This window comes from Gadus morhua, chromosome 10 (genome assembly GCF_902167405.1).
Source record: "Gadus morhua chromosome 10, gadMor3.0, whole genome shotgun sequence".
Taxonomy (NCBI): Eukaryota; Metazoa; Chordata; class Actinopteri; order Gadiformes; family Gadidae; genus Gadus; species Gadus morhua.
This window is the reverse complement of record NC_044057.1, coordinates 18,100,313-18,124,537: the sequence shown is the minus strand read 5'-3', so window position 1 is coordinate 18,124,537 and position 24,225 is coordinate 18,100,313. Positions and strand designations below refer to the sequence as shown.

Genomic DNA, 24,225 nt, shown 5'->3' with positions numbered 1-24,225 from the left:
ACATTAGGAAATTATACCAAATGTAGCTTAGACCCTTCTCTTTCACACACATGAACTGGTACAAAAATAAGGAGTTCAATAAGCAACACCAATGTGTTTTATTTTGAAGCTCTGGCAATTTTGTTTCTTCTATGTTGATCCCAATAAAGATTTAAGAATTAGTGTATTTACATCTGAATTAAGGTTTTAATCAGAATTGGAATAGTGGTTTAAGATATTCAATTCATAAAGCCTCAAATAACAAAACAGGTTCAGACGTGTCTATGTACAAATAATCTATCTAATACACAGGCTCCAGTTAACCTCCATTAAAATACAGGGAGTGGAATAACCCTTATTTATATCCAGGTTCTGATGTGTGTGTGTGTTATGTTGGCGCCAGCGTTGTGTATGACTGTGTTTTTCATTCTGTCTCCTCATGACGATGGGTGCATATTTTAATGGGCCCGTTGAGCATCGGGGGGATGCGGCCCCATAGGAGTTACACAGCCCTGCACCTACAACACCCTACCCTTTTGTCTTCTTCATATTCCGTATTCCATATTCTGAGTCACTGGCATCTGTCAGCTATGCTACCTGCATCCAGCCTGAGTACAGATGTAGTAAACAATACAAAGAGAAAATCAGCTCTTAGCAACCACCAATGCGCAAATTACCACACACACACTTAAGGACAAACATACACACACACGCATAAGACAAACACACCTTCAGAGCACGTCCCCACGCCTACCTTTCTCGAATGACTGGGCTTGTTGGTGCTCACGCCCGTACCTGTTGGCTTAGCCGGGCAGACACCTGTCATACGGAGAGTACTTTCTCTCTGCGAACACACACGCACACACACACACAAATACAGACTCATTCTGACTTGACACAGGACTTAACCAGCGTTCATATACAGCTAAGTGAACATTGGTCTCTTCTTCTGAGAACGCTGGGACAATCTGAATACAAGTAGGTAGGTGCCCAGTTTGTGGCTATTCATGACATTTATTCTTCACTTACAGGTCATTCAATTTTAATCTTACCATCTCATTTATTTGATGGGATCCTGTTTTTCACTAGATACTGAAGTCTAAAGTCCAAGTGTCTGAAAGAGATTTCAACATATATTGTCTGTTTGTTAGCGAGTGCTTCCAGGAGTTCAGTGTGTGTCGAGAGTTAACCAAATCGTACATTTTGTTATAGAATGGTTTATTCTGGTTTGTTCCATCTGAGGTCAGATTGGAAGTAGACCAATCTTTCCTGTTCCTCATTTGAAACATGGGTAATTGTTCTTTTGTCATATTGACTCGAGAACTGAGCTAACCATTCACCATGTTTGTTCTGGCATAAGCTGCCTCTCACAGTAACCCTTGGTGACATTTTGGTGAAGTGTTTAATTTTTTTTACATAAGTAGATCTGTAGCCAAAGGAGTGGCAAAAAATTGCGTATGCATTTTTACTTTGGCAGCTTTCCAGCTCTTTTGTCTAAACCTTGCTTGGTGTGTGTACTTTCAGATAAAGGATTCACTAGAGATGCAGTTGGTTTTACTATTATTTGGATTCACAAATTTCCAGGGGAGTTCTGTCCTTGTGGGAGTAGTCTGTGACTGTATAATTCATGAGTTAAGAGGCGCTGGGACAATGAAACAACATACAATGAAGGCTCCTGAGTGGAGGTTTGAGCTCTTGAAATTATGAAAAATGTTCCCATTTTTTATCAGCTCTCCGATCAGACAAATATTCACAAGCACGGACACACAAACACAATAACACACAAAGACAAACACACATACACTCACCCATAAATCAATCCATCCATATTCGGGCCACTGCAGCTGGTTTGAAAGTGGCAGGACAGGATACTCTGCATGTCTAAAGGACTAGCCTGAAACAAAGCAAATATCCTTCATTAGCATCCTCAGGAACAAGGATAATCTTTTAACCTATTTGGACCAATGAATTGCTATGGGGTCATTAACTGTCATTCAGATTTTCCTCCATTTACATTGTTTCTGACTATTTATTTTGTGTTTGGTTTTAGGTCATTTATACACCAAGTAAAGGGTGGAAAAGAGAGGAACATACCTGAAGAACAGTCATGTCTAAAGGTGAGCAGAAAAGATCTGGTGAATGTGTGGGAAAATGTGTCTCTTGTCGCAAAAAATAGGTTGCTTCATTCCAGGTGAATTCCATTGATGTCCCTGACACACCTGCATGTAACAATGATGTTGTCACCGTTTTCGAAAAGTTATCAATCAGTGACTCATTGCAAATCAGAATCGATCCAATCTATGATGGATGTAAGACATATTCTTTGATGAAATACTGTGTGTGTGTGTGTGTGTGTGTGTGTGTGTGTGTGTGTGTGTGTGTGTGTGTGTGTGTGCTTGTTTGTGTGTGCCTGCGTGCGTGCGTGCATGTGTGCGTGACACGTGTATGAGATGATAAAGTTATACTTGAGCAATTCCAGACGGGACATTAGGGTGTCACAGCAGAATGTAGGAGTAAAGACTGACGATAGCTGAGCGCTGCTTGCAGCACTCAGCTAATCAACAAATGTAACTTGTGTAACGTCCCTGTGTGCTCTGTGTACCAGAGGGGGACCGAGCATCTGTATTTCGTACCACCAAGGTGCGCACCAAGTTAAAGGGAGACAACAGCTGGATGCAGCGTGGCGGCCAGGCGGAGACCGGCGAGGATGAGAAGCCATGGTAGGAAGAGATGTGACGGTATTCACATGGTTTCTCCTGTGCACAACATACCCTTCTTTGTAGGTGTACACACAGGCGTCGCTTGTAACACTTAACATCGGTCTGAGACTTTCATGCACGGGCGATTAAAAACGAGTGAAATCTACCTGTGCACCGAGGTGACCTAATGCACTGGTGTGTCCTGAATAAAAGTAGCAGAACCATAATGAATGTTATGAGCGAAACCCCTGTTGGTCCTTCGATGACACCTGTGTGGAAAGGGGTTCTATCGGATGGGATAATGCACATGGATTTCCTTTGCCGTGTGTTTTGATGAAGCGTACGGTCTCACTGTCCCGGCAGGTTGGCTGAGGTCCGAGCCAGACGTCTGGATTCAGAGCAGGAGTCCAGCCCACCGGCCTCGCCAGCCCCTGCCACGGCGCCCGTCGACAAGCCCACATCAGAAAAGTAAAATAGGGATTATATGTAATCTTAAATTTACTATACACGTTTGATTCAGAGTAGAGTCGTCTTGAATTGTTTAACCAAACCTATAGTTATTGATACTTTTGATTTTGATTTTCTATTTAGAACACCCACGTCAGGTTATTTGATCAGGCAAGTAGAAACATCCCATACACGCACACACACATATCCACCATTGCAATTGATGCACGCACACAAAAACACACACACACACACACACACACACACACACACACACACACACACACACACACACACACACACACACACACACACACACACACACTTTGAATTGATACTACTTGAATGACATTAACTGTATTAATGTTTGTTTTTTTAAGGGGTGTTTTTACAAAAATGGAAAACAAGCCCGCTCCCTCCTCAAAGACAAATGGCTTCAGGTAAAAACCCTTTGATACATGCGCTCTTAATGATGTGACTGTCTCAAACCAACGAAAATGAAATTCCATAGCCACACCCCACACTGTGAACCAACCAGGCCCGGTTAGATCTACGCTTTGAGCCAAGATGAACTGCTCGTCGTCGTGACTCAGAGTGAATCACATAATCACATTAAGCTATGATGTTAAACGAGATTGTCTTTCCGTTGCAGAACCTCCCCGTCCGTTGTGCGCCCGGCCCCGCTGGCCCCCAAATCCAGCCCGCCGGCTCCGATCGAGGGCCAGCTCAGCGTGGAGGAGCATGAGAAGCGGTAAGACGGACTCCCTGGACGGCGCCAGACAGGTGGCGGTTAAGTGGAAGAAGCCACGCTTTGGAATAAAGTTGAGAAAACTCAGATTCTGATCAAATGAGAATTATAACGAGTCATCCTTCCCTTAAACAGCACTGAGGCAGCCAGCAACGTTTTGAAGAAATCCTCGGTCAGACAGCGGTCCTATGTGCATTCGGCCGCCAAGCAATTTGAGTAAGTGTTTTTCTGCTCTTACCACGTCTATAGTTAACGGCTAACCCTAACATAAAAACTGTTTTTATTTGCTTTTGAAACACTCATGGAAGACAGATGATGCCATAACAAAACCAATGGCCAATGTCATTTAAAAAAAACCTTAGATAGATAGAAGATGGTGTTTGAATAGCTAGATCTAATGGATGTCTTTATTTTGTTTGTGTGTGCGCGTGTGCGTGTGTGTCCTCCTACAACCCCTCACAACAACTTCCCATTGAAGGCATACAGAAAAAGAGCCTGACACCTCAGTAAACAGCAGTCTATCTTTTGTTGCCAAAAGGTAAAAACGGTCCTTCCTATCTACAACACTATGAGGGTAAACAGCAGAAAACCTCAGCTATTATTCCAATAAATGTGCAGTGTGTTTTTATGTGTGCACATGCGCCACACATGCATTTGTGAGTGCATGTGTGTGTGCTTGTGTGTGTGTCCTCCTTTAAAGCTGCCCAGTATATTTATGTGCGCATGTTCAAATCGTTCCCAACAGGGTGGAGATAACAGATGACGATGAGGCTGAAGCACCTGCAGCTACTGAACCCCAAACGATCCCTTCCATCACCCCCACCCCTCCCTCTCCCGCTGCTCCTACCCCGGCTCCTCTCCCGGTCTCTACCCCTGCTCTTACCCCTCTCCCGGTCACTACTCCTGCTCCTCTCCCAGCCTCTACACCTGCTCCTACCCCTCTCCCGGTCACTACTCCTGCTCCTCTCCCAGCCTCTACACCTGCTCCTACCCCTCTCCCGGTCACTACTCCTGCTCCTCTCCCAGCCTCTACACCTGCTCCTACCCCGGCTTCTCTCCCGGCCTCTGACCCTACTCCTCTGCTGGCCTCTGCCCCCGCTCCTCCGCCACCCCGCCGCTCTTCTCCACTCCCATACCGTGTCCCACCCAAGCTCCCAGCCCGTCCCACACCGCAGGCACTGTGAGTCAGCCCCTTCTTGCCATGAATCAACGACACTACATTTTTAGGAGTCCACCTTTTGTTTAGTTTTCAGTCTTTTGTCCATTTAGAAGCAATCTAACTGAACTATTATGGTTCCACTCATTCACTTCCTCTTCTTTGTGTGTGTGTGTGTGTGTGTGTGTGTTTGTGTGTGTGTGTGTGTGTGTGTGTGTGTGTGTGTGTGTGTGTGTGTGTGTGTGTGTGTGTGTGTGTGTGTGTGTGTGTGTGTGTGTGTGTGTGTGTGTGTGTGTGTGTGTGTGTGTGTGTGTGTGTGATGGATGTACAGAGTGAAAACGAGTGTGGAAACGGTGGCGGCGGATGAAGAGGTGAAGGCTCCTGAGCCGGTGGTTGTGGCCCCCGAACCCGTGGCCCCCGAGCCCGTGGCCCCCGAGCCCGTGGCCCCCGAGCCCGTGGCCCCCGAGCCCGTGGCCCCGGAACCCGTGGCCCCGGAACCCGTAGAGGAAGCGACCTCCTGGGTGGTGCTCCCCCAGAAGGACGCGCCAGTGGTGGTCCCCTCGGCGACGGTAGAGGACGACGACCCGTTCAAGGACATGAAACCTGGGTGCACCAAGGTGGACACCCCGCTCCCCACGCTGATACTGGAGCCCCAGGGGGGGCCCTCGGCCTGGGAACGGGAGCTGTATGAGATCAAGGACTCAGGACCGTTGCGGTCTGTGCCCGGCCCCGTCGCCCAAACCCTGGTCCAGGAAGAATCCACTGTTTGTGAGCCGTTATCCCCGAACAAGACCAGGTAAGACTCTCCTCACGCCCTAAAAAGATGATTCCACTCTCACGGCTCACTGGGTCATCGGAGCGGAACAACAGTAGAAATATTGACTCAAGGATTATTTTCTTCTTTTATACTGGATTGAATTTCAGCACATTCAACGAGGTGAAGTGTGTAAACATGCCTTAGATTTCGGATGGTCACCCTATCAACGGCATCCGAGGAATGTTTCTCTTCATTCTTTGAATGCGTGAGGTGGAATGTTTACTTCAGGGTTTGTCTGGGGTTCATGGGATTTCACCTTCTCCCTCTTTCTCCAACAGTTCCGGCGGTCACACGCTTACTGAATTGTCCGACACTCTCATTTTCTTCGACAAACGCTCAACGAGGTAAGTGCTGGATACATACGGCCGGCTTTGAGACAACACAGGCACCAACCCCTGCTTATCGTTAAACACATTTTGTCTTTTGTTTTATGTAATCATTTTATTTCATTGGCAGTTTATTGGACAGTCCGATTGAAGCTGTCGTCCCTGAACCTACCAGTCCGGTTTCAAAAAGGTAGGCAAAATATGTACCCATCAGGATGGAATTTGTATTAAACTTCTTTACAACCACATATTTAACATAATCACCATAACCATGTATGTTAATTATGGTAAATGTGTCAGAAGAAAATGCCATGCAAACACAAGTGAATTTTTTTCCAGTTTGCCAGTGGATGAGTCATCTTTGGTATCAACAAGCCCTGTTACAAGCCCAGTATCCAAAGAATGGTAAAACACCAACAACTTCCTCATTCCCCACCACAGTGGGAACTAATTGTAACTGACAAAATTCTTGTTTGTTGTCTTCACCCTTTTTGTATCAATTCACTCTCTTGTGACTGTCGGTTTGTATGTTTGTGTATGCTTATTACAAGAATCTGTGTGAGAGTGTTTGGGAGAATGAAACTGAATGTGATTCTCTCCTACAGTGTTGTGGAGAAACCAGTCCCAGAAATCAGCCACTGCATAGTAATGACCGATGACCTTCTAGCTTTCACCGAAGGGTTAGTTACAATATTCTTTTTAAAAACATTTAAAAACATAAATGTCATTCATAAAATGGTCACAAGGTGGCACTGTTAAACCAATAATGAAAGCCTGTCTTCCCTTCATCTGTAAAATGTCCTTCAATCTTGGTAATTCTTCATAGGCCTGAGGAGTCGGTCAAACTGGTTCCTTCTAGCCCGGGTCACTGGAGTCAGGATCTGCTTGGTGGAACAGAGAGGTACATGTGGAACAAAGCTATTATTTACAAATTGTTGGCCATGGTAGGCTTGTTGACATGCTTCTTTGAGAAGTATTTCCTTATCCGATACCTAACTTCGATATCGCAAAGTGAAACCAACGTGATGTCTTTTGTGTTCAACCATTCCTACGTGACGTTTCAGCCTCTCAGGCCCAGTGGGCAACAGCCTGGACCTCCTCGCCCAAGATGTCATCCCCATTAACACAGAGGAGCACAGGTAAGGGAAGCAGAGGCTCGATCTGAAGGCCAAACCTCCTCCATTCCTCCTCCTCCTGCTTCTCTTTTCCTCCCTTTTGTATTCATTATGTTTATCACACCGGGCTGGAGTGGGACAATGAGCCTTGCCGCGAGCTGCAACGTCTACAGACTTAAGCTATAACCAATTTGCACACACACACACACACACACACACACACACACACACACACACACACACACACACACACACACACACACACACACACACACGCACACGCAACTACACACACGCAACTACACACACTGAACAAGCTACACACATTCCAAACTAACCACTTGACCGGTATTAACACATTCCCAGCGTTTCTTGGCCAAATGAAGGCCGTTCATACTCACACTCACTAACTCTAGGCTTACTATAGTCCCTATAACCCTTTATTTGACAAAAAATGTTGTCTCTCAGCCTGAGCACCGACGTGAAGCAGAAGACACAACAATGGGAACAGAAGTTTACAGACACACAGAGGTACAAGAAAGGAATTGAAAAAAAGTTGATGGATAATCAAATGTAAATATGCTAATTGTATTCCTTGTCTCTGCTTATGTCTCTGAATTGTAAGAATGTATTATATACTGGATTTTACAGATTGCATTTCCTAACTTTCACAACTGTATAATAATCGTTCTGCCACTTTGCTTGACAGCCCAACAGAGACATTCAGCACGACTACTACTGATATAAGGTACACACACGCACGCGCGCACACACCCACACACAGGCACACAACCAACCCACACACACAAACACACCAACACCCGCACACACACACACACACACACACACACACACACACACACACACACACACACACACACACACACACACACACACACACACACACACACACACACACACACACACACACCAGTAGCTTAGTGGGTCACAAGCCCTGCTAATGTAATGGAATAGTAAATAGTGCATGAGGAACACTGTCCTGACCCGTGTTCGCTCCCCCTTTTTCTGCTCCCATCATGCCGAAAATCGGTGGCCGCCCCCTCTTCTCCACCCGTCATCTGTTTTTGCCTCATGATCCACCAGCAGAACCGAAACCTACCCAGCCTCCTGGGGCTCACAGGGGACAACCACCACAGTCTCCACATCAAGGTAATTTGCACTGTGTTGAGGGCTGCGTTTTGTTCCTCCTGTGTGAGGTCGATGTGGCGGTATGAGCGGCGCATGGCACGGCTTTTGTTCAGACTTAAACACAGAAGACTGTAATTACCGAAACACTTTTCATCCCGGGGAACATGAAATAACCACGACACAATGCTAAACAACTGTGGATGTTCCTGCAGCAGCTCCCCCACAAAATGGTCAAACTCGCATCACTTTCGGTTTATTCTCCTTTTGTTTCATCAGGGTAACCTTGAAACGATTTAATGTGGATGGGAAACAGCTTGCTAAATATTGATGTCTTGCAAAGTTCACATATTGGTGATCATTGACTTAGACAAGAAATCCCAAGGGGTGAAGGAAATCAACGTGCCTCAGCACAAAGCAAAGGAATTGTTTTGGCATTTGTCAAAGACACACAGCCTCTGATTGTGATTAATTTTCGCCCCAAATCCCTCTGTCTTCCTATTTACCATTCAACGTGCATTAAATCTTTCCATCGTGCGTCAATGTGATCAAAATTCCTGCGACGGCGCGACGCGCTGACAATTGGGAGTGAAATCAGTGTGAAATTGTTTTTCAGCTCGACTGATCCGTTTGATCCATATCCGATAGGGACCACATCTCCTAACAGGTAATCATATTGGTTTGGAGCTGTGACTGTTCTTTCCCAGCCAGCCAGATGGCATCTCGCTATGCATAATGCAGCAGTTTCTGATTATGAGCCACTTTTCTTTATCACAGCTCTTCTGACCCGATGCCGCCCCTCTCTGCCCATTCCATCAAGAGGTACGGGGGAGAATGAGAATGCAAATGCAGGCCCGCTCCATATTGGATACGTGGCACTTGTACCGCCCATAGGTTGCAATCTAATATGATGGTGCAAATGCTTCACCTTGTACCTGCGCTGTAATGAACTATTATCGGCCCAGCTCGATGGCGACACACACATAGCGTACCCACAATGACGCCTTGTGCAGTTGCTGTTATGCTAATGTTGAGGTTGTATATCCCCCCCCTCCCCCTTCTTGTGCTGCAGCTCTGTAACCCTCGTGTCAAACACTTCACCTGAAGAAGAGCTGAACTCAGGATTCAGGTATGGCTTAGCACAGAGGATCTACAATTTCCAAGACACGACTTTGATCAAACTCTGATAACTGTCTGAGAAAATGTTCAGTTCAGTCTTAAGTTTAATTTCAAATTGATTGAGATTTAGTGTTCAATACAGATTTTGCCTGTTGGCGATCATGTATTTTGGAAGAGTTACAAAGAACTGATGAGTTTTTGTGTGTGTTTGTGTGTATGTATTTCTGTGTGTGTGTGCATGTTTCTATGTGTGTGTGTGTGTGTGTCCATGTCCATGTGCGTGTATGTGTGTGTGTGTGTCTGTCTATGTGCTTGCGTGTGTGTTGTGTGTGTCTATGTGTGTGTGTATGTGTGTGTGCATGTCTGTGTTTGTGTGGCTGACAGTGAGAGCACTCATGCCTTGGAGCCCCTGGCAGACGACGTCACCCCGAGCGACACGGACACCAAAAGGTAATGGAATTACTGTTTGCCAAATTGCCTCGGCTGCGTGCGACTTAGGCAGGAAAAAAAAAAAAAAAGAGGGAAGAAAAAACGGATGAGTTAGACAGAATGTTTTTCTCTCACCCCTCACCGAGAAGCGACGTCCTGTGTTCTGTCATAACTTCACCAGCCTTCTCTCTCTGTTTCTCCATGTCTCTCTCTCTCTGTCTGTGTCATATTGACGGCTCAGCCTGAGTTCCCGGCGTTCCTGGGCACGCACATGGGAGACCGACACATCCACTGACGAGAGGTGATGATGTCTAGCTCACACGAATGTCCCAAACACACACACACAGGGACACTGACACACAGCCACCCATTCCACTTCCCCCTTCCATCCCAGTGTGCCACGCTTGATTCATCCAGAGCCATCCATCCTTGTCTATGAAGGTCTCCCTCTCAATCTCTATCCCTCCCTTCGTGCTCCTTCTAGACAAGAGGATGTGCCTGCAAGCCGAGGAGAAGATCAACAGACACTGGTCACGTTTGAGAGGAAGTAAGTCGTCTCGTTGTTAAAAGCCCTCGCCCGAGTACAGTATCTTCTCCATTTATTCATGATCTGCCCCGACCACCACCACCACCACCACCACCAACATCATAACCACACCATTCACCACCACCACCACCATCCCCACTTGCCCTCCAGCCCGTTTCCTTTTTCTCGACTACATTGAAGAAATAAGGCTTTTTTGCAATTTGACCACTCAGCTCACTGGGCCAGAAGAGATTGTGTGCTCTTGTCAGTCTAGTGTTCTTGAAAATAGGTCAACACACACACACACACACACACACACACACACACACACACACACACACACACACACACACACACACACACACACACACACACACACACACACACACACACACACACACACTTTGTGCATATATAGTATATGTGCATTACTCCTTTTGGCTGGCCGGTTACATTTTGCGTTGAGAGTACATTTTGATGTCATGGCTCAATAACCCATATACTGTACGATGTGTTTGTGCTTAAGGTCCCTGGAAAATGACTCCCCATGGGACAGATGGACATCACCCAGTGTCGTTACAGTCCCCATAGAGGAGGAGGAACAGGAAGAAGGAAGGTATTGTGATATGGTCAATATGTACAAGCTTTATACCAAAGCCACAACCACCGGGATTTTGCACACATCGAGCGAGACTGATGCCGTAGGCTACATCCAAACGTATACATTAAAACAATCCAAAAAACGATTTAGCACCGTTTTAGAAATCATCTCCATCCGTACTTCATGCCAGGAAACCCATGGTGGCCACAGCACGTGGCCGTTCGTGTACACTTGGCGTGCAGACCTACTCTGGGGATTGCTGCTTAGTTGCAGAAAATAAGAGGGAGGAAGAACAGCGAAATAGTGGAAAGTAAGCCCAGAGCTTTCTTTGCTTGGACCGGCGAGCGAGGTGTTGAACGCGGACTAGCCTTGACGTGGCCTTAGCATCTATGTCAACACGATAACCAGTGTGATAACCTCTCAACCGGATAACGACCGTCACATGGCCGCCCCGTCTAGCCGCGTTTCACCGCGCACGTCAAACGGCCGTCAACCCGCTGAGCTGTCAACGACGTCCACAAAATGTCCCCGACGTCAAGCTGAAAACACAAACCACAAACAAACAGATATTTAAAAGCGAACGTATCGCAGTGTCTCAGAGCTGTCACCGTCCCCCGCTCCACTTGTACTGTACGATGTACAGTAAGGCGAAGGAGAAACATCGTCCTACCAAGCGTCCTCCTCAGCACCACTGCCAGATGTGATACAAACCCAGAGATGTTCCTTTGTTTTGTAGCCCCGGGGGGACGGAAACACACACCGTCACCACCGTCACAACCCTCAGGTGAGACGCTCTCTACTCCTGACAAGTGTGTTAGGAAAGGGACTGCATTCCTACAGGGAAAGGGGCCGTACAGTAACGTGTGTGTGTGTGTGTGTGTGCGTGTGTGTGTGTGTGTGTGTGTGTGTGTGTGTGCGTGTGCGTGTGCGTGTGCGTGTGCGTGTGCGTGTGCGTGTGCGTGTGCGTGTGCGTGTGCGTGCGCGTGCGCGTGTGTGTGCGCGTTCGTGTGTGCGCGCATGCGCGTGTGAGTGAGAAGAAATAATTAGATGAAGACTTTTTACGTTTAACGGTACTCCTTTGAGGACAACTTCTGGACGAGTACAAGTTCAGCAGAAAGAAGACAAAGATTAAGACAGATGGACTGTTGGGGGTGGTGGGTAATGCTTGCCGACGATGGGAGCAGACCACAATTTGTGTGAAACAGTGTAGAAAGCATGATCCTATCGCCTCCTTCCTGCACAGCAGAAGATAAATATATCTGTTGTACCTTCTAGGGAAACATACAGTGAGCCAGAGCCAGCTATGGATCGGTGAGTTATTTTTCTTTTTGCTTCCTCTGATCTATAAAACCAAGTGAAACCCACAGCCACGGACAGGCTCTTCCAGGGCCTGTTCACTCCCTGCTTTGGCTAGGTCGGGCCATGCTCATAAGCTTTACGGGTGGTAAGCCGCAACTGTTTCTTAAGGCAGAGACGCGTGTTTGGTCATTTACATGCCATTACATTAAAAGTACGTTAGAGGAGTGCATTGCTACGCGGTGATGCGTGGATAAGTGTTGTCTTTATTGCCGCAACATGAGTTTAATGGATGTTGAAGAATATTTTATGAGGTGCATCATTAGTTCACTCAAATTGTGATGTGTGAAATGTGTATATATAGATATATGGATATGTATATCTATATTTATCTATACATATAAATACATCTAGTATCCCTTTTTCACATGCGAGTCTGCTATCCTCCTCGGGAGTTGTGATAAAGCCGTCTGAGGGCAAGGCACTAGGAAAGGGATTTGGGACAAAGCCCTTTTGTGAAGGCTGCTGCAGCCATTTAAGTACACTAGTGTTGTGGATCTAAGGTGACCCGCAAGTATTCTACACGAGGTCACATCATGGACTCGGAGAATAAACTTCCCATGTTTACTTAGACCCAGTTTCCTCCTCCTTTCCCCTCCCTCTCTGATCACCCAGCCCGCTCTCCCCAGATGTTAAATTAATGGTGTGTGTTAAGAGTGGTCCTCCTCATGTCAAGCCCGTGGGCTGTTAGGAGGGAGCACGCTATTAAGAAGGTGATGAGGAAAAAAAACGTGATTATCTGCTAATCTTCACGAGCCAGATGCAAACGTCCTCATGGCCAGGGCTACCCCTCAACACTCTCGTCAGTCGTTAAGACAGCCGGCTCCAAACACTACCGCAACCAACACTAACGCGCGGCACTGTCACCCCGCAGTTTCCAAACGTACTCCAGGAGCGTGACGACAGAGGAGAGCCAGCAAGAAGAAACACCTGAGCCCAAAAAGTAAGCCAATTTCAGGCCGCAGACTGTATTAAAAAATGAATTATCTTGGCGTTGCGTGTGCCGTTTTATTTTGATTAATGTCGTTTTCCCACTAATGCTTCTCCTTTCGCCTCACTCCCCAACGGTGAACTCCTTCCCATCAGGCCGTTTGTGTACGTGAAGGAGTACGTTAATGCGACGGAGACGTCTCTGCACAACGCCTTGGACGACGCTGGAAGGTAGGACCCCATATGCGTCGTTGTTTGTGTATTCAAATGGTTTCCTCTGCAGTGTTTTCCTTCGGATTGGATCAGTGTTGCTTTCATGACGAATCCCTGCTTTCCCCTCCATAGTGGCTCCGACATCGAGACATCAAGCTCTGCCGGTTATTCCTACAGCTCGCCCACTTCCTACGCCAGGTAATTTCCACTTATTCTACTACTTTTGAAAAATGGTCCCCCCCCCCCCACCCCCCAGCCCGCCTCGGCGCTACCGTCACGCTGCAGAAGCGTGTCCACACACCGTGTTAGACTCACCTCTGCGTCTCTCTCCCTTTCTGCAGGGCCGCTTCGTCATCCACCTGTAACTACTGCGGAGATCTTGTGGGAAACGAGGCCAAGATCACCATCGAACATCTCAATATCAACTGCCACCCCAACTGCTTCAAGGTAGCGGACCCTCAACCACCCAACCAACACATTATCATTTACAACATGGTGTAGCATCACGGATAGTCTAGTAGGGGTAGGGGGTTTGACTCCCGGGGGCACCCCTATGTCTCCACGTCTACCCGAAGGCATCTTGGCACGAGATGCTCACTAATGACGGTTCGATCGCATTGTGAGGGTTCAGTCGTGAGAATCGTCAGGTCTAAATTCTAGACCAGAGGCTCCTAATTATCCTACAGAAATACATCAGTGAGAGGTACAGCATTGTTGAAGCACTGACATACTTTGCCACAACTTTCAGAGCTTGTTTTCCCCCTTGTGTCTCTGCAGTGCGGTGTATGCAGTAGGCCTATGGGGGACCTCATCTACAGCATGTTCCTCCATGCCGGTGTGGTCCACTGCGAGAGCTGCTACTCCACCATGGACTGAACACACGTGCCCTCAAAGAACACGCCCACTCCCATCCCAACCTTCCTCTCGAAGCGCATGTGAAATTAAAAGTCACAGGTTATTTGCATTATCCTATAGCACCGCTCTTTGTTATATAAGGCTAAACTACTGTTGATGCCGTTAGTTTGAACGTCGGATTTCGACTTTGCAATCCTTTTCAGTTTAAGTTTGTTTTTCTTTCTCTCCGATGGTGAATATGGTGTCTGTTCCAGTGCACTACGAAGGATTTGTCTCACACACAATGAAACTGTGAATAGACTAAAGCGGGTTTTTGGGTACAATACACCATATGGTAGTAATTGGGATGAATATACATAAAAGATCATTTTTATAAAAAGTTAACTTTTTATTTCTTGATGTACAAAATATGTTCACTTTCTGTGATCCTTTGCTTTTAAAATAAAGTGATTTACAGAATCCCCATATAAATGTGTGTTTATCTGGCTGGTAACGTCAGCCCCATGCACATGATTATTAAGTCTACAGGCTGCATATTTTAAAGTGAGGCAATTCCCAATTTGAAAATTAACATATTGCACAGATGGTGAACTAAGGTTAGGCTAGTGGAACATCTGCAATTTCTCAATAGTTGCAGGCGATTTTATACATTACAGTGCCAGTGAGATGTCCCTTGAAGCTATTGCACATGGATTAACTTCCCCTAGGAATTCTGAACTTAACTTTTGTAAATATAACATTTGCCTGTTTTCTTAATATCCCTCAGTCAGACACCATTTTCATTGCATATCTCTACATCCTTAATTAGTCAGACAATATGTTTATGCAGTTTAAGATTATGCAACTACCTGCTGTGCATAACAAAAGAGCATATTCAGCTTTTTGCAAAAGGTACAGTCTTGATGATAGTCATAACACAAGTATACCCCCCCCCCCCCCCCCCCAGGTCATTTTACATTTGTATGCCATAGTGTTGAAGTATTGTCCGTCCCTTCATCATTTTTTTCCTGGATGACTGTGCCGACCAAGCCTGAAAGGTCTGGACAATAGACTGCAAAGGTCAACAGCTCCTCTGGATGGGATCCAAGGCCGGTACAGAGTCATTCGCACACAATACGGGCAATTGAGGAGCTCCAAATAGCACAGATGCCCTGAAGGTGGAGGGCTATATGTACCCTGTGAAGGGCCTCTCACACACACACACACACACACACACCTCTGACTGGGGTGCTGAGCCCATGTCGTGAGAGGCAGGAATGCCAGTGAGCAGCCCTTTTAGTATTCTGTACGATTTCTAGTCAAGAATCGATAACGAGATCCAATGAACCCGAATAAAGAGTTTTAGATGTAAAAATGTAATACTGATATATTCAATACTGTCAGAGGTATGTATATATAATAGGTTTCAGTAATGAAGGAATGATTGTGTCGGGGAATTAGCGCTCACTGATTACAATTAAAATATTCAGGAATTGTGAAAAAGTATGCTAATACTCTAAATATTAAAATATAACTCTTAAGAACCCTCCCCTCACTGATTGATGTATTATTCGGTCATTGTAACAGAGGGAGAACACGACCTCCCAACAGTCGCCACAGGGCACCGTGGATGAATCCTGCTGTGACCCATCTTCTGTCCGTCAAAGTGTCAGTGCTTCCCTCTGGCTCTCCTCACAGCGATGTTCTGGATGTGCTGCCACAGGAGCGATGGGTCCGACTCATTATGTCTAATCAGAGACTCCAGACCTTCTGCTTGGTCCAGGCTTTGCCAGTAATCCAGGGGCCATATTTGCAACCATCTGCGCAAAAAGATACACACAAAACAGAATAGCCTCATCAAACGTGCTTTTAACTGTTTGTTTTTTAAAAGGGGCTGTTTTTAAAAGGAGATCGCAATTAATTAGAACAATGAAAAGTGGCGAAAGAAATGATATCCTCGGGAGGAAGACAGATTCACAGAGTGAATTGCAGGAGCAATTCACTCTCGTTTTGTTGCCGGAATGAACAATCAAACACACACATACCCATCATCTGGCGGGACGTCTCCGATGTCTCCGTACCCCGGCCTGGGCAGCGGACAGCCCATGTGGGAGTTGTTGGCCATCTTGGCCGGCGGCGGAGGCGGGGCCTGCTGCGGCGCCCGCTGATGGGCCCGCTCGGCGGCCAGGCGGGCGTTCTCCCGGTCGCACACGTAGCACTCGAACCCGTTGAGGTAGTTGGGCTTGCTCATGTCGTTCACGCCCCACTCCCGGGCCTCCAGGCGCTCCAGCAGGCGGGCGTTGGCGACGCCGCCGTCGGGGTCCTTGTACTCCAGGTAGCGGGCGTAGGCCTCGTCGTCCTGGTCCAGGTGCCGCAGGAGGGCGGCCAGCTCCCCGGGGGAGGAGAAGTCGTCGACCAGCACCACGGCGCGGCCGTTGGGCATCCAGTCGGCCACCGACGGCGAGCCCCGGTACACGGGCACGCAGCCCTGGTGCAGCGGGCGCCACAGCTTCTCCGTCATGTAGTCGGAGCACAGGCCGTTCTCCAACGCCAGGTGGAACTTGTAGCGCGCCACGAAGCTCATGAAGCGCGGCTCCTCGCCGGTGGCCGTGGCCGTGTCCTCCAGCTCCGCCGGCAGCGCCTTGTTGTTGAGGCACTTCCCGTAGGAGTCCACCTGCGGGCGGACGGACGGACGGACGGACAGGCAGACAGAGTTACGAAATAAAAGTACAAGTTGTTCAGGCACTTCCCGTAGGAGTCCACCTGCGGACGGACGGACGGACAGACAGACAGACAGACAGACAGACAAAGTTGCGAAATAGAAGTACATGTTGTTCAGGGGCTTCCCGTAGGAGTCCACCTATGGATGGACGGAGAGACAGAAATACAGACAGACAGAACGACAGACAGTAAAAAAATAGAAAAAGTTTGAAAGAAAGTACATGTCGAAGGAAAGAACGAAGGATAGATAGAAAGTTGAGATCACAATCCTTTTACACCTTCACCCTGGTATTAACTATTTAATAATGTATAGATATGTATACAAGTATTTTGACAATTATAATTTTTTTTATAGGAGCAAAATGTAACTTATGAAATACTTAACGAAAACATATAACACTAATTAAAGCCACCTATACGAGCGTCCCGTGTACCTCGATGTACTTCATGAGCTCCCGGACGTAGCGGTCTCGGTCCGAGGGAACGTCGCAGTGGGACTGCATGTAGAGCACGGGGGCCAGGCCCTTGGCCCTCCACAGGTTCTTCTCCCGCAGCGGCACGGCGGCGGGCTGCAGCAGGTAGCTGAGGGTGGGCAGCCACTGCAGCGTCAGCGGGTAGTCCGAGCCCCGGCTGAAGGTGGCCGTGTGGTTGAACAGGCGGATGCCCGGCCCGTGGGAGAGCAGGTAGTTGTTCATGGGCGACTCCTCGTGGAACAGCGCCCAGGTCTGGTGGGGCGGCCGGGGGAGCGGCGCCTCGTACGCCCGGAAGTCCGTCCCGTAGAAGATGATGGAAGCCGTCCTCTTGTGGTGCTGGACCTTGGAAAGATCAAGTTCAGATTTGACTCATAGAAGCTATGACATAAGTGTTATTATTTACTACTTAGTCATTTAGTAGACACTTTTAGTGGTCACTCAGGTTGTGGTTTGGATATCTTGCTCAAACGATGCCTACAGGTAGACTGTGGATATTGGAGTTTGATCACGAAAACTATCATCTGGGGAAGTCAAACACCCCAAACACAAGTCTATCCTGTCGCCATTATCAGTTGTATTCAAGCTGCATTCACGTGTTTAATACTTTCCCTTACCTTGCGATTACTCGTGGCCATGCACGAAGAAGTGGCACAGTCGATGCGCTCCGTGTCCCCGGGAAAGTGGGGGAAGAGTCCCGCGCTCCACCACAGCAGAATGGGTAGCTCCTTGTTGCTACGCTGGTCCTTGTTGCCAGGGCCACGGTATGAGCTGATGGCTGAGAACTCCATGTCTGACAGGGCACTCTGCGGCTGAAACGCTCCCAGCTCACTGGCGTCCATGAACTCCATTTGGTGCTCCGTCTCAGGGGAAAAGGCACCGGAGACCAAGACCCAGCAAAGGAGACCCAGCAGCCCCAGACACGCGCAGGGGAGCAGTCTCCTCCTCACTGCCATCTGAGGGAAGAACAACACGACAGTCTGAAAGATGCATCCATACTCAGACACTGAAGAGTTCCTTATCAACACTGGCGTCAAGCCCAAGTCTTGTCCCTCATTTGAATAAAAAATTAAATATGTAGCACTCGCTGACGAGTTACCCTGGATGATTAAGTTTGAGCGAATAGTTAGGTGGTAAACAAGTTATTTGCTCACTAATGTTACAGCTTGCTAACTTCATGGCATCCATCCATCCATATCCAACAAATAGCCTCGGAAAGACAAACAAACATAGACACAAAGAAACACATTCCCTACCATTGTCAGGGCTGCAACTTATCCACTGTCACAGTTAGGAAGCACATCCAAACAACGGTAACATGTATCCCTTTTTTGTCGCAGATGCTGTCCACATCATAAAACTGCACAGAGAAAAATAAAACCCAGCTGTGTGTGAGAGCTGCACTTCTGAATATCTCAATATTTTACTCCCTCTATTGGATTGGAGTGGAATTGCTCTCAGCAGGCATAACATACACGTTTCTGTTTAAATTATTACTCCATGTCATATGTTCGAAAGGGCCTTATTATTCTTAAAGGCATTTGTAAAAAACAGTCCATAATTCAATGTTTGAATGACACAATAAATACCACCTGGTCGTATGCATGAGTCAGTAGGAACCAGGTGGACTTTAAGACCCAGGGGGACTCTTATTATGGGAGGGGTTTGCGTCACGGATCTGTGTGTGAGCGCATGTCATTCAAGGTGCTGCTGGGAAGCTGGGCAAGCATCGCTGCATCAATAATTGGTAAAGTACATCTACAGCTGTAGCCTACTGCGTTATACTGCCATACCGATGATACTACTTGGTGTGTTTGGATTCTTATGTCGTTTTAGCAGAGCTGCACTGACAGTGACTAGTAGTGGTCGCTGAGGCTAAACTGATAGCCTGCTCGCCCAATAGATGTCAACAAGAAGACACTCTTCTTCATTATTCGACTATTACTTGGTACTTGCAGTGCTCTGTGCGTTTTTAAATATAGAACACAGTAGTTAAAATAGCAGTACGTTTTTGCAGATTTCTAAATGGCATGGGACAGTTGTTTTGGGAGAATGTCCTAACAAGTTAACATTGTGGTCACTTGAGATGGGCAGCTAGGTTTACTAATAAGCTGCTGCTTGTTTGTGGTCCGCACGCGCATGCGCAGTCACTGTCCATTTACAGCGATCCCGTGGTCCTGACTCATCCACAAGGGCCTGGGTGCTTTTAAACTGCTCTTTTATCCAAAGCCCTTTATGCACATCTCTCATATCTGTGAGGCTTTAGTGTATGCAGTATTTGTTTAGGCATTCAGGCACTGGCAGTAATGAAGTGGTCCAGAGCCTGTTCTTGTATAGCCAAATCCTACAAGGGAATGGGCTGTATCATCTAATGAATGAATGGGGTTGTAGAAAAGGGAAATAACCTCACAACTGCCATTTCCCTGAGTCATCATCATAACTTGGCTAACAATGAGCAGTTGAACTGACATCCAGGACAGACCTCAATGCCATTCACCCCAGTGTCTATCTCCCTGGAACAGTTAGATAAAAAGCTCAAGGTTTGCTTATTGCAGAAGCGAGTTCTAGCTCAGTATCGTTGCTGTATTGCCAGTGGAGTGGAGGCCTTGACTTGCTCGTGCTTACGCAATTGATACTGGTTGTTTTTTGTCTGGTGACGCAACTGACTGAACCGGCTTATCTGAGCGCCGGGGAGCCGGGGACTTGTCTGCTTCCAGAGGAACTAAGTCTGGTCTTCCCTCCCTTCAGGGTGATTTGGCCGCCGGGTGTGGAAGCCTGGTCTTGGCCCCGGACACCAGCCCAGTGAGGAGGGCCCAGCTAGCTGGGGGTGCCGTGAGAGGGGTGTGTGTGTGTGTGTGTGTGTGGGGGGGGGGGGGGCACGGTGTCACAGGGCGGGCGTGATGAGCGGGAAGAGCCTGCTGCTGAAGGTGATCCTGCTGGGCGACGGCGGCGTGGGCAAGTCGTCGCTGATGAACCGCTACGTGACGGACCGCTTCGACTCGCAGTCCTTCCACACCATCGGCGTGGAGTTCCTGAACCGGGACCTGGAGGTGGACGGGCGGCTGGTCACCCTGCAGATCTGGGACACTGCGGGCCAGGAGCGCTTCAAGTCCCTGCGCACGCCCTTCTACCGCGGCGCCGACTGCTGCCTGCTCACCTTCGCCGTGGACGACGTGCAGAGCTTCCAGAACCTGGGCTGCTGGAAGAAGGAGTTCATGTACTACTCGGACGTCAAGGACCCCGCCCGCTTCCCCTTCGTGGTGCTGGGCAACAAGGTGGACAAGGAGGAGCGGCGGCAGGTGGGCCTGGAGGAGGCGCGCGCCTGGTGCGAGGAGAACAGCTGCTGCCCCTACTTTGAGACCAGCGCCAAGGACGACACCAACGTGGCGGCGGCCTTCGAGGCGGCGGTGCGCGAGGTGCTGGCCGCCGAGGACCAGATCGACCACGCGCTGCTGGGCAGCACCATCGACCTGCACGGCAACCGCAAGTCCACGCGCTCGTCGTGCTGCTGATTGGGCCGAGCGTGGATCACTGGATGGGTCGCCCCCCACCCCTCGCCCCCCACCTCCTCCTCCTCCTCCTCCTCCTCCTCCTCCTCCTGAAATGCCTTTGCAGGCCTCTGGTCGAGGTTGGTGAGGGCAGTGTTCATCACGTGTGTTACATGAAGGTACGAGCGACGGGGCGGTGCGTTACTTAAAGATTACGTGGTGACTTGCAGCTTAATGTAGCGGTTGCCGGCCCACGGATGTGGCTGGCATTCAGACGGCTAACTCGGTTGAACCCCGCTGCGGTACGTCGTTAATGGCACACTTGTCATCCCATCTTCGAATCTCTGCTTCCAGCAGTGTTGCACAAGAAGCGTGTACTCTTGAGGCGGGTTAACCTTTCGCCTCCCTGCACAGGCGTTTTTGATCAAACGGCCCCTCTTAATAGTGATTCATCTTAATCTCTGTGTGTTCATCTACTCGACATGAGAGCATATTCTCTGCATCCTATCTTCCACATAAGCACAGTCTGCTTTGAGGCAGAGCACACCCTGGTACTTGTGCAGCTAATGGTAATCTCTGTGTTTAGTAAGGTGGTACCTCTGATGGTCCTTCTGTATACTGCACCAGTCCATCTCACTGTCAGACCTGTCTCTGTGGTCGTCTGATAGCTACTGGCATTTAGCCAGCGAGGACAAAGAGCTTTGTGAAACACGCTTCTCCCCAATCACCCTGCTGTTGCATGAGGACTGACGACACCCGTTAAGGTGTTCATACATATCTTAGGGATGCTAGGGTGCAGCTCCCAAACAAAAAAAGGGAAGTAGGCGATTTGACTTCAAAGGGAAGTGAAATGTGAGATTGAAGCACAGTCTACATAAGCACTCGTGATTTTATTGTCAGTATGCCTGTAACGGCTACCCAAACTGTATTACTGGGCATTGTTGGCACATGGCTTCAGTTTTAGATAGTGATGCATCGTTAATTTATTTCCACTGCCAATACCAGTAACAAGTTCAATGCTGAGTACCAACAGGGCTTGTACATTGGAATGCATCGTGGGATTGGGCAAGCAACACACGAGCATAGTGGGAGGCCTCATCTGAGTGTAATTCTAAGTCAACCGTCTAATAAAGTCTAATGAAAACGTTGTTTTGCCATGTCTCCTGTGAGAAGCACTCTGGCAGTTTCCAACACAGCAATGTCTACCATTAGGGCAAATAATTTCACGATAAATTACCTGACACTGACCATAGAAACAAGACTGCTTACATAATAACTAACATCAAATGCTCCTATATGCTCTCACGATGAGAGCACTCATTGCCATGTTCAAGCCCTAAACAATCAATTGGTTATAGAAAACAGAATAGACTAGTCTTAAGAACATTGAAATTGAAATTAATTAAATTCGTAAGGCAGAAAGTCTTGTCAATTGTCATTAATATCTGCCACATTTGATAGAGGCCCTCCTAGGCCCCAGTGCATGCATTTTGGTCATTTTTGGCCTGGATTTAGACACTTCAAGACCGCCATTATGCATCTTGTTTATGTTCCTCAAATTACCCGATTTTTTTTTTTTGGTCAAGTTTGGTTATTGCCATGGGATATAAGAAAAATGCTAATTAAGACGTCATTGACTTTGAGCATATGCTATTGGGTTTGTCCAGTTATACTATTTTTTTTGTTTTGTTTTTGTGTTTTATGAAGATTTTTTTATTTTTTTGGTTTACAGTGAGACATGTTACCTACTTTATCCTTCTATTCCCTCAGATAATATCGACTGGTACTTGGGCCACCATTTAGGCCCTTTAGCGATTTCTAAAATCAGATTCCCTGCATTACCACTGCATTACTATAATGTCTGCCTTGTATCGTCAATTTGCGCATTTCAAATGTCGGCTGAAGAATGTGAAATAGCCTGAGCACAAAGCAACCAATGTTACTGTGTGGATTGTTTGTGTGCTTGTGTGCGTCTCCTCTGTGTTACAAATGAGTATCCTCAAGAAATGCCCTCTGCTGCCTAACTGTATTCTGTATTGTTAATGGCACTTTTTATCACGTTCAATGTAAGCTTGCTTTCCACCACAAACGTTTTGTCTGTTGGGGTTTTACGACAGTTTTTATACAGCTTCGAGCCTGGAAAAATAACGGCTGACATTTTTATTTTATTGCTACAATAGTGTTTTGTTGTCTTCATATATTTCAGTGTTGCATCATAAGGATGAATTCCGATTTGCACATGCCGAATGCATATGCAAGCCATCCTTTTCTCTAAGTTGCTTGTGTTCACAGCTTTTCATCTGCTCTTTTTGCAGTGTATTGACCTCTGTCTGAGGTTCTCCTTTCAGATGAAAGGGAAGGACACGCGTTGTTGTCACAAAAGGTCTACTTTAATAAACGTAACCGGTACTGTAGTCGACTTGACTTAAGAGGCCTTCTTTGTCTGGCTACTCCAGAACAGCTTGTCCTCAAAGGATACAAAGGATATACTGTGGTGTATTGAGGCTAGGTTGGGGATGTATTGGAAGAGATTAATTTACTCTGAACAGAGTACGGCATTCCTGATAAAGTATCGCTGTTGGTTTACATTAATTAGAGTGGGAAGAAGTGTTTAATTCATTGTTTGGCATTGTTTGCATCTCTTCCGCAATGATGCATACCAAGTTACCAACACGACATGTAGCTCAAGTTGAAGTTAATTAATCCCTTATAAGCTATTTGTGTTTCGATTAAAACAAAATTAAATGTTGCTCTGCCATTTATTGCTGTACCCAAATCTGTCATTTTTTATCTCAGCTTTGAAATTGTAAGGAATGTATGAATTCATTTGTTGGGCTTCTTTTCTCGTCTTGTGAAATAACAGCTCTAAATCAACACTATTGTATGAGCCGACACTGATCACAGTATTCACTCTGGTTCTTCTGTTTGCCCGTCTCTCTGAGGGTAGATAGAACTTCTGGGTTGTATTTGGCGTTCTCAAACCGTCCCTACTATTTATTTTTCCTTGTACTATGGACAATAATGTTATAACACAAAGGATGTCAAGAATCAAATCCAATACTGTACGATTAAAATGAAAACCCTGAAAAAACATTTGACTTAGGA

General features: G+C 47.1%; 3 protein-coding genes across 10 annotated transcripts; 2 read left to right on the top strand and 1 right to left on the bottom strand.

The window, feature by feature from the left end:
- The first annotated feature begins 213 nt into the window (after positions 1-213).
- On the top strand, positions 214-15,498 carry znf185 (zinc finger protein 185 with LIM domain). Of its 7 annotated transcripts, none has more exons than XM_030367384.1 (34): positions 218-957; positions 2,030-2,096; positions 2,585-2,699; positions 3,042-3,146; positions 3,270-3,296; positions 3,506-3,565; positions 3,778-3,876; positions 4,009-4,089; positions 4,352-4,411; positions 4,619-5,053; positions 5,361-5,825; positions 6,125-6,190; positions 6,303-6,362; positions 6,512-6,577; positions 6,778-6,852; positions 6,999-7,073; positions 7,237-7,311; positions 7,756-7,860; positions 7,997-8,035; positions 8,392-8,457; positions 9,050-9,100; positions 9,211-9,255; positions 9,506-9,562; positions 9,937-10,002; positions 10,223-10,282; positions 10,466-10,528; positions 11,034-11,123; positions 11,845-11,892; positions 12,384-12,419; positions 13,339-13,407; positions 13,551-13,625; positions 13,740-13,805; positions 13,949-14,054; positions 14,385-15,498. In XM_030367384.1, the coding sequence occupies exons 2-34, from the start codon at positions 2,087-2,089 to the stop codon at positions 14,481-14,483; spliced, it is 3,015 nt and encodes a 1,004-aa protein (XP_030223244.1). In that variant the 5' UTR covers positions 218-957; positions 2,030-2,086; the 3' UTR covers positions 14,484-15,498. The 7 variants fall into 7 exon arrangements, with proteins under 7 accessions (XP_030223251.1, XP_030223250.1, XP_030223244.1 ...); XM_030367385.1 differs by having other exon boundaries at positions 218-961; XM_030367387.1 differs by having other exon boundaries at positions 219-957; positions 8,395-8,457.
- pofut4 (protein O-fucosyltransferase 4) lies at positions 14,843-19,038 on the bottom strand. 2 transcript variants are annotated; one of them, XM_030367392.1, is made up of 5 exons: positions 18,889-19,038; positions 18,250-18,588; positions 17,597-17,977; positions 16,487-17,115; positions 14,843-16,261 (listed from the first exon to the last, which is right to left on the bottom strand). In XM_030367392.1, the coding sequence occupies exons 1-5, from the start codon at positions 18,889-18,891 to the stop codon at positions 16,111-16,113; spliced, it is 1,503 nt and encodes a 500-aa protein (XP_030223252.1). In that variant the 5' UTR covers positions 18,892-19,038; the 3' UTR covers positions 14,843-16,110. The 2 variants fall into 2 exon arrangements, with proteins under 2 accessions (XP_030223252.1, XP_030223253.1); XM_030367393.1 differs by having other exon boundaries at positions 17,597-17,971.
- A 257-nt stretch (positions 19,039-19,295) lies between these two features.
- Positions 19,296-23,869, top strand: rab9b (RAB9B, member RAS oncogene family). Its single transcript, XM_030367399.1, has 2 exons — positions 19,296-19,379; positions 20,381-23,869. Exon 2 carries the CDS (start codon positions 20,533-20,535, stop codon positions 21,142-21,144), a length of 612 nt encoding a protein of 203 aa, XP_030223259.1. The 5' UTR covers positions 19,296-19,379; positions 20,381-20,532; the 3' UTR covers positions 21,145-23,869.
- The last annotated feature ends 356 nt before the right edge of the window (positions 23,870-24,225 follow it).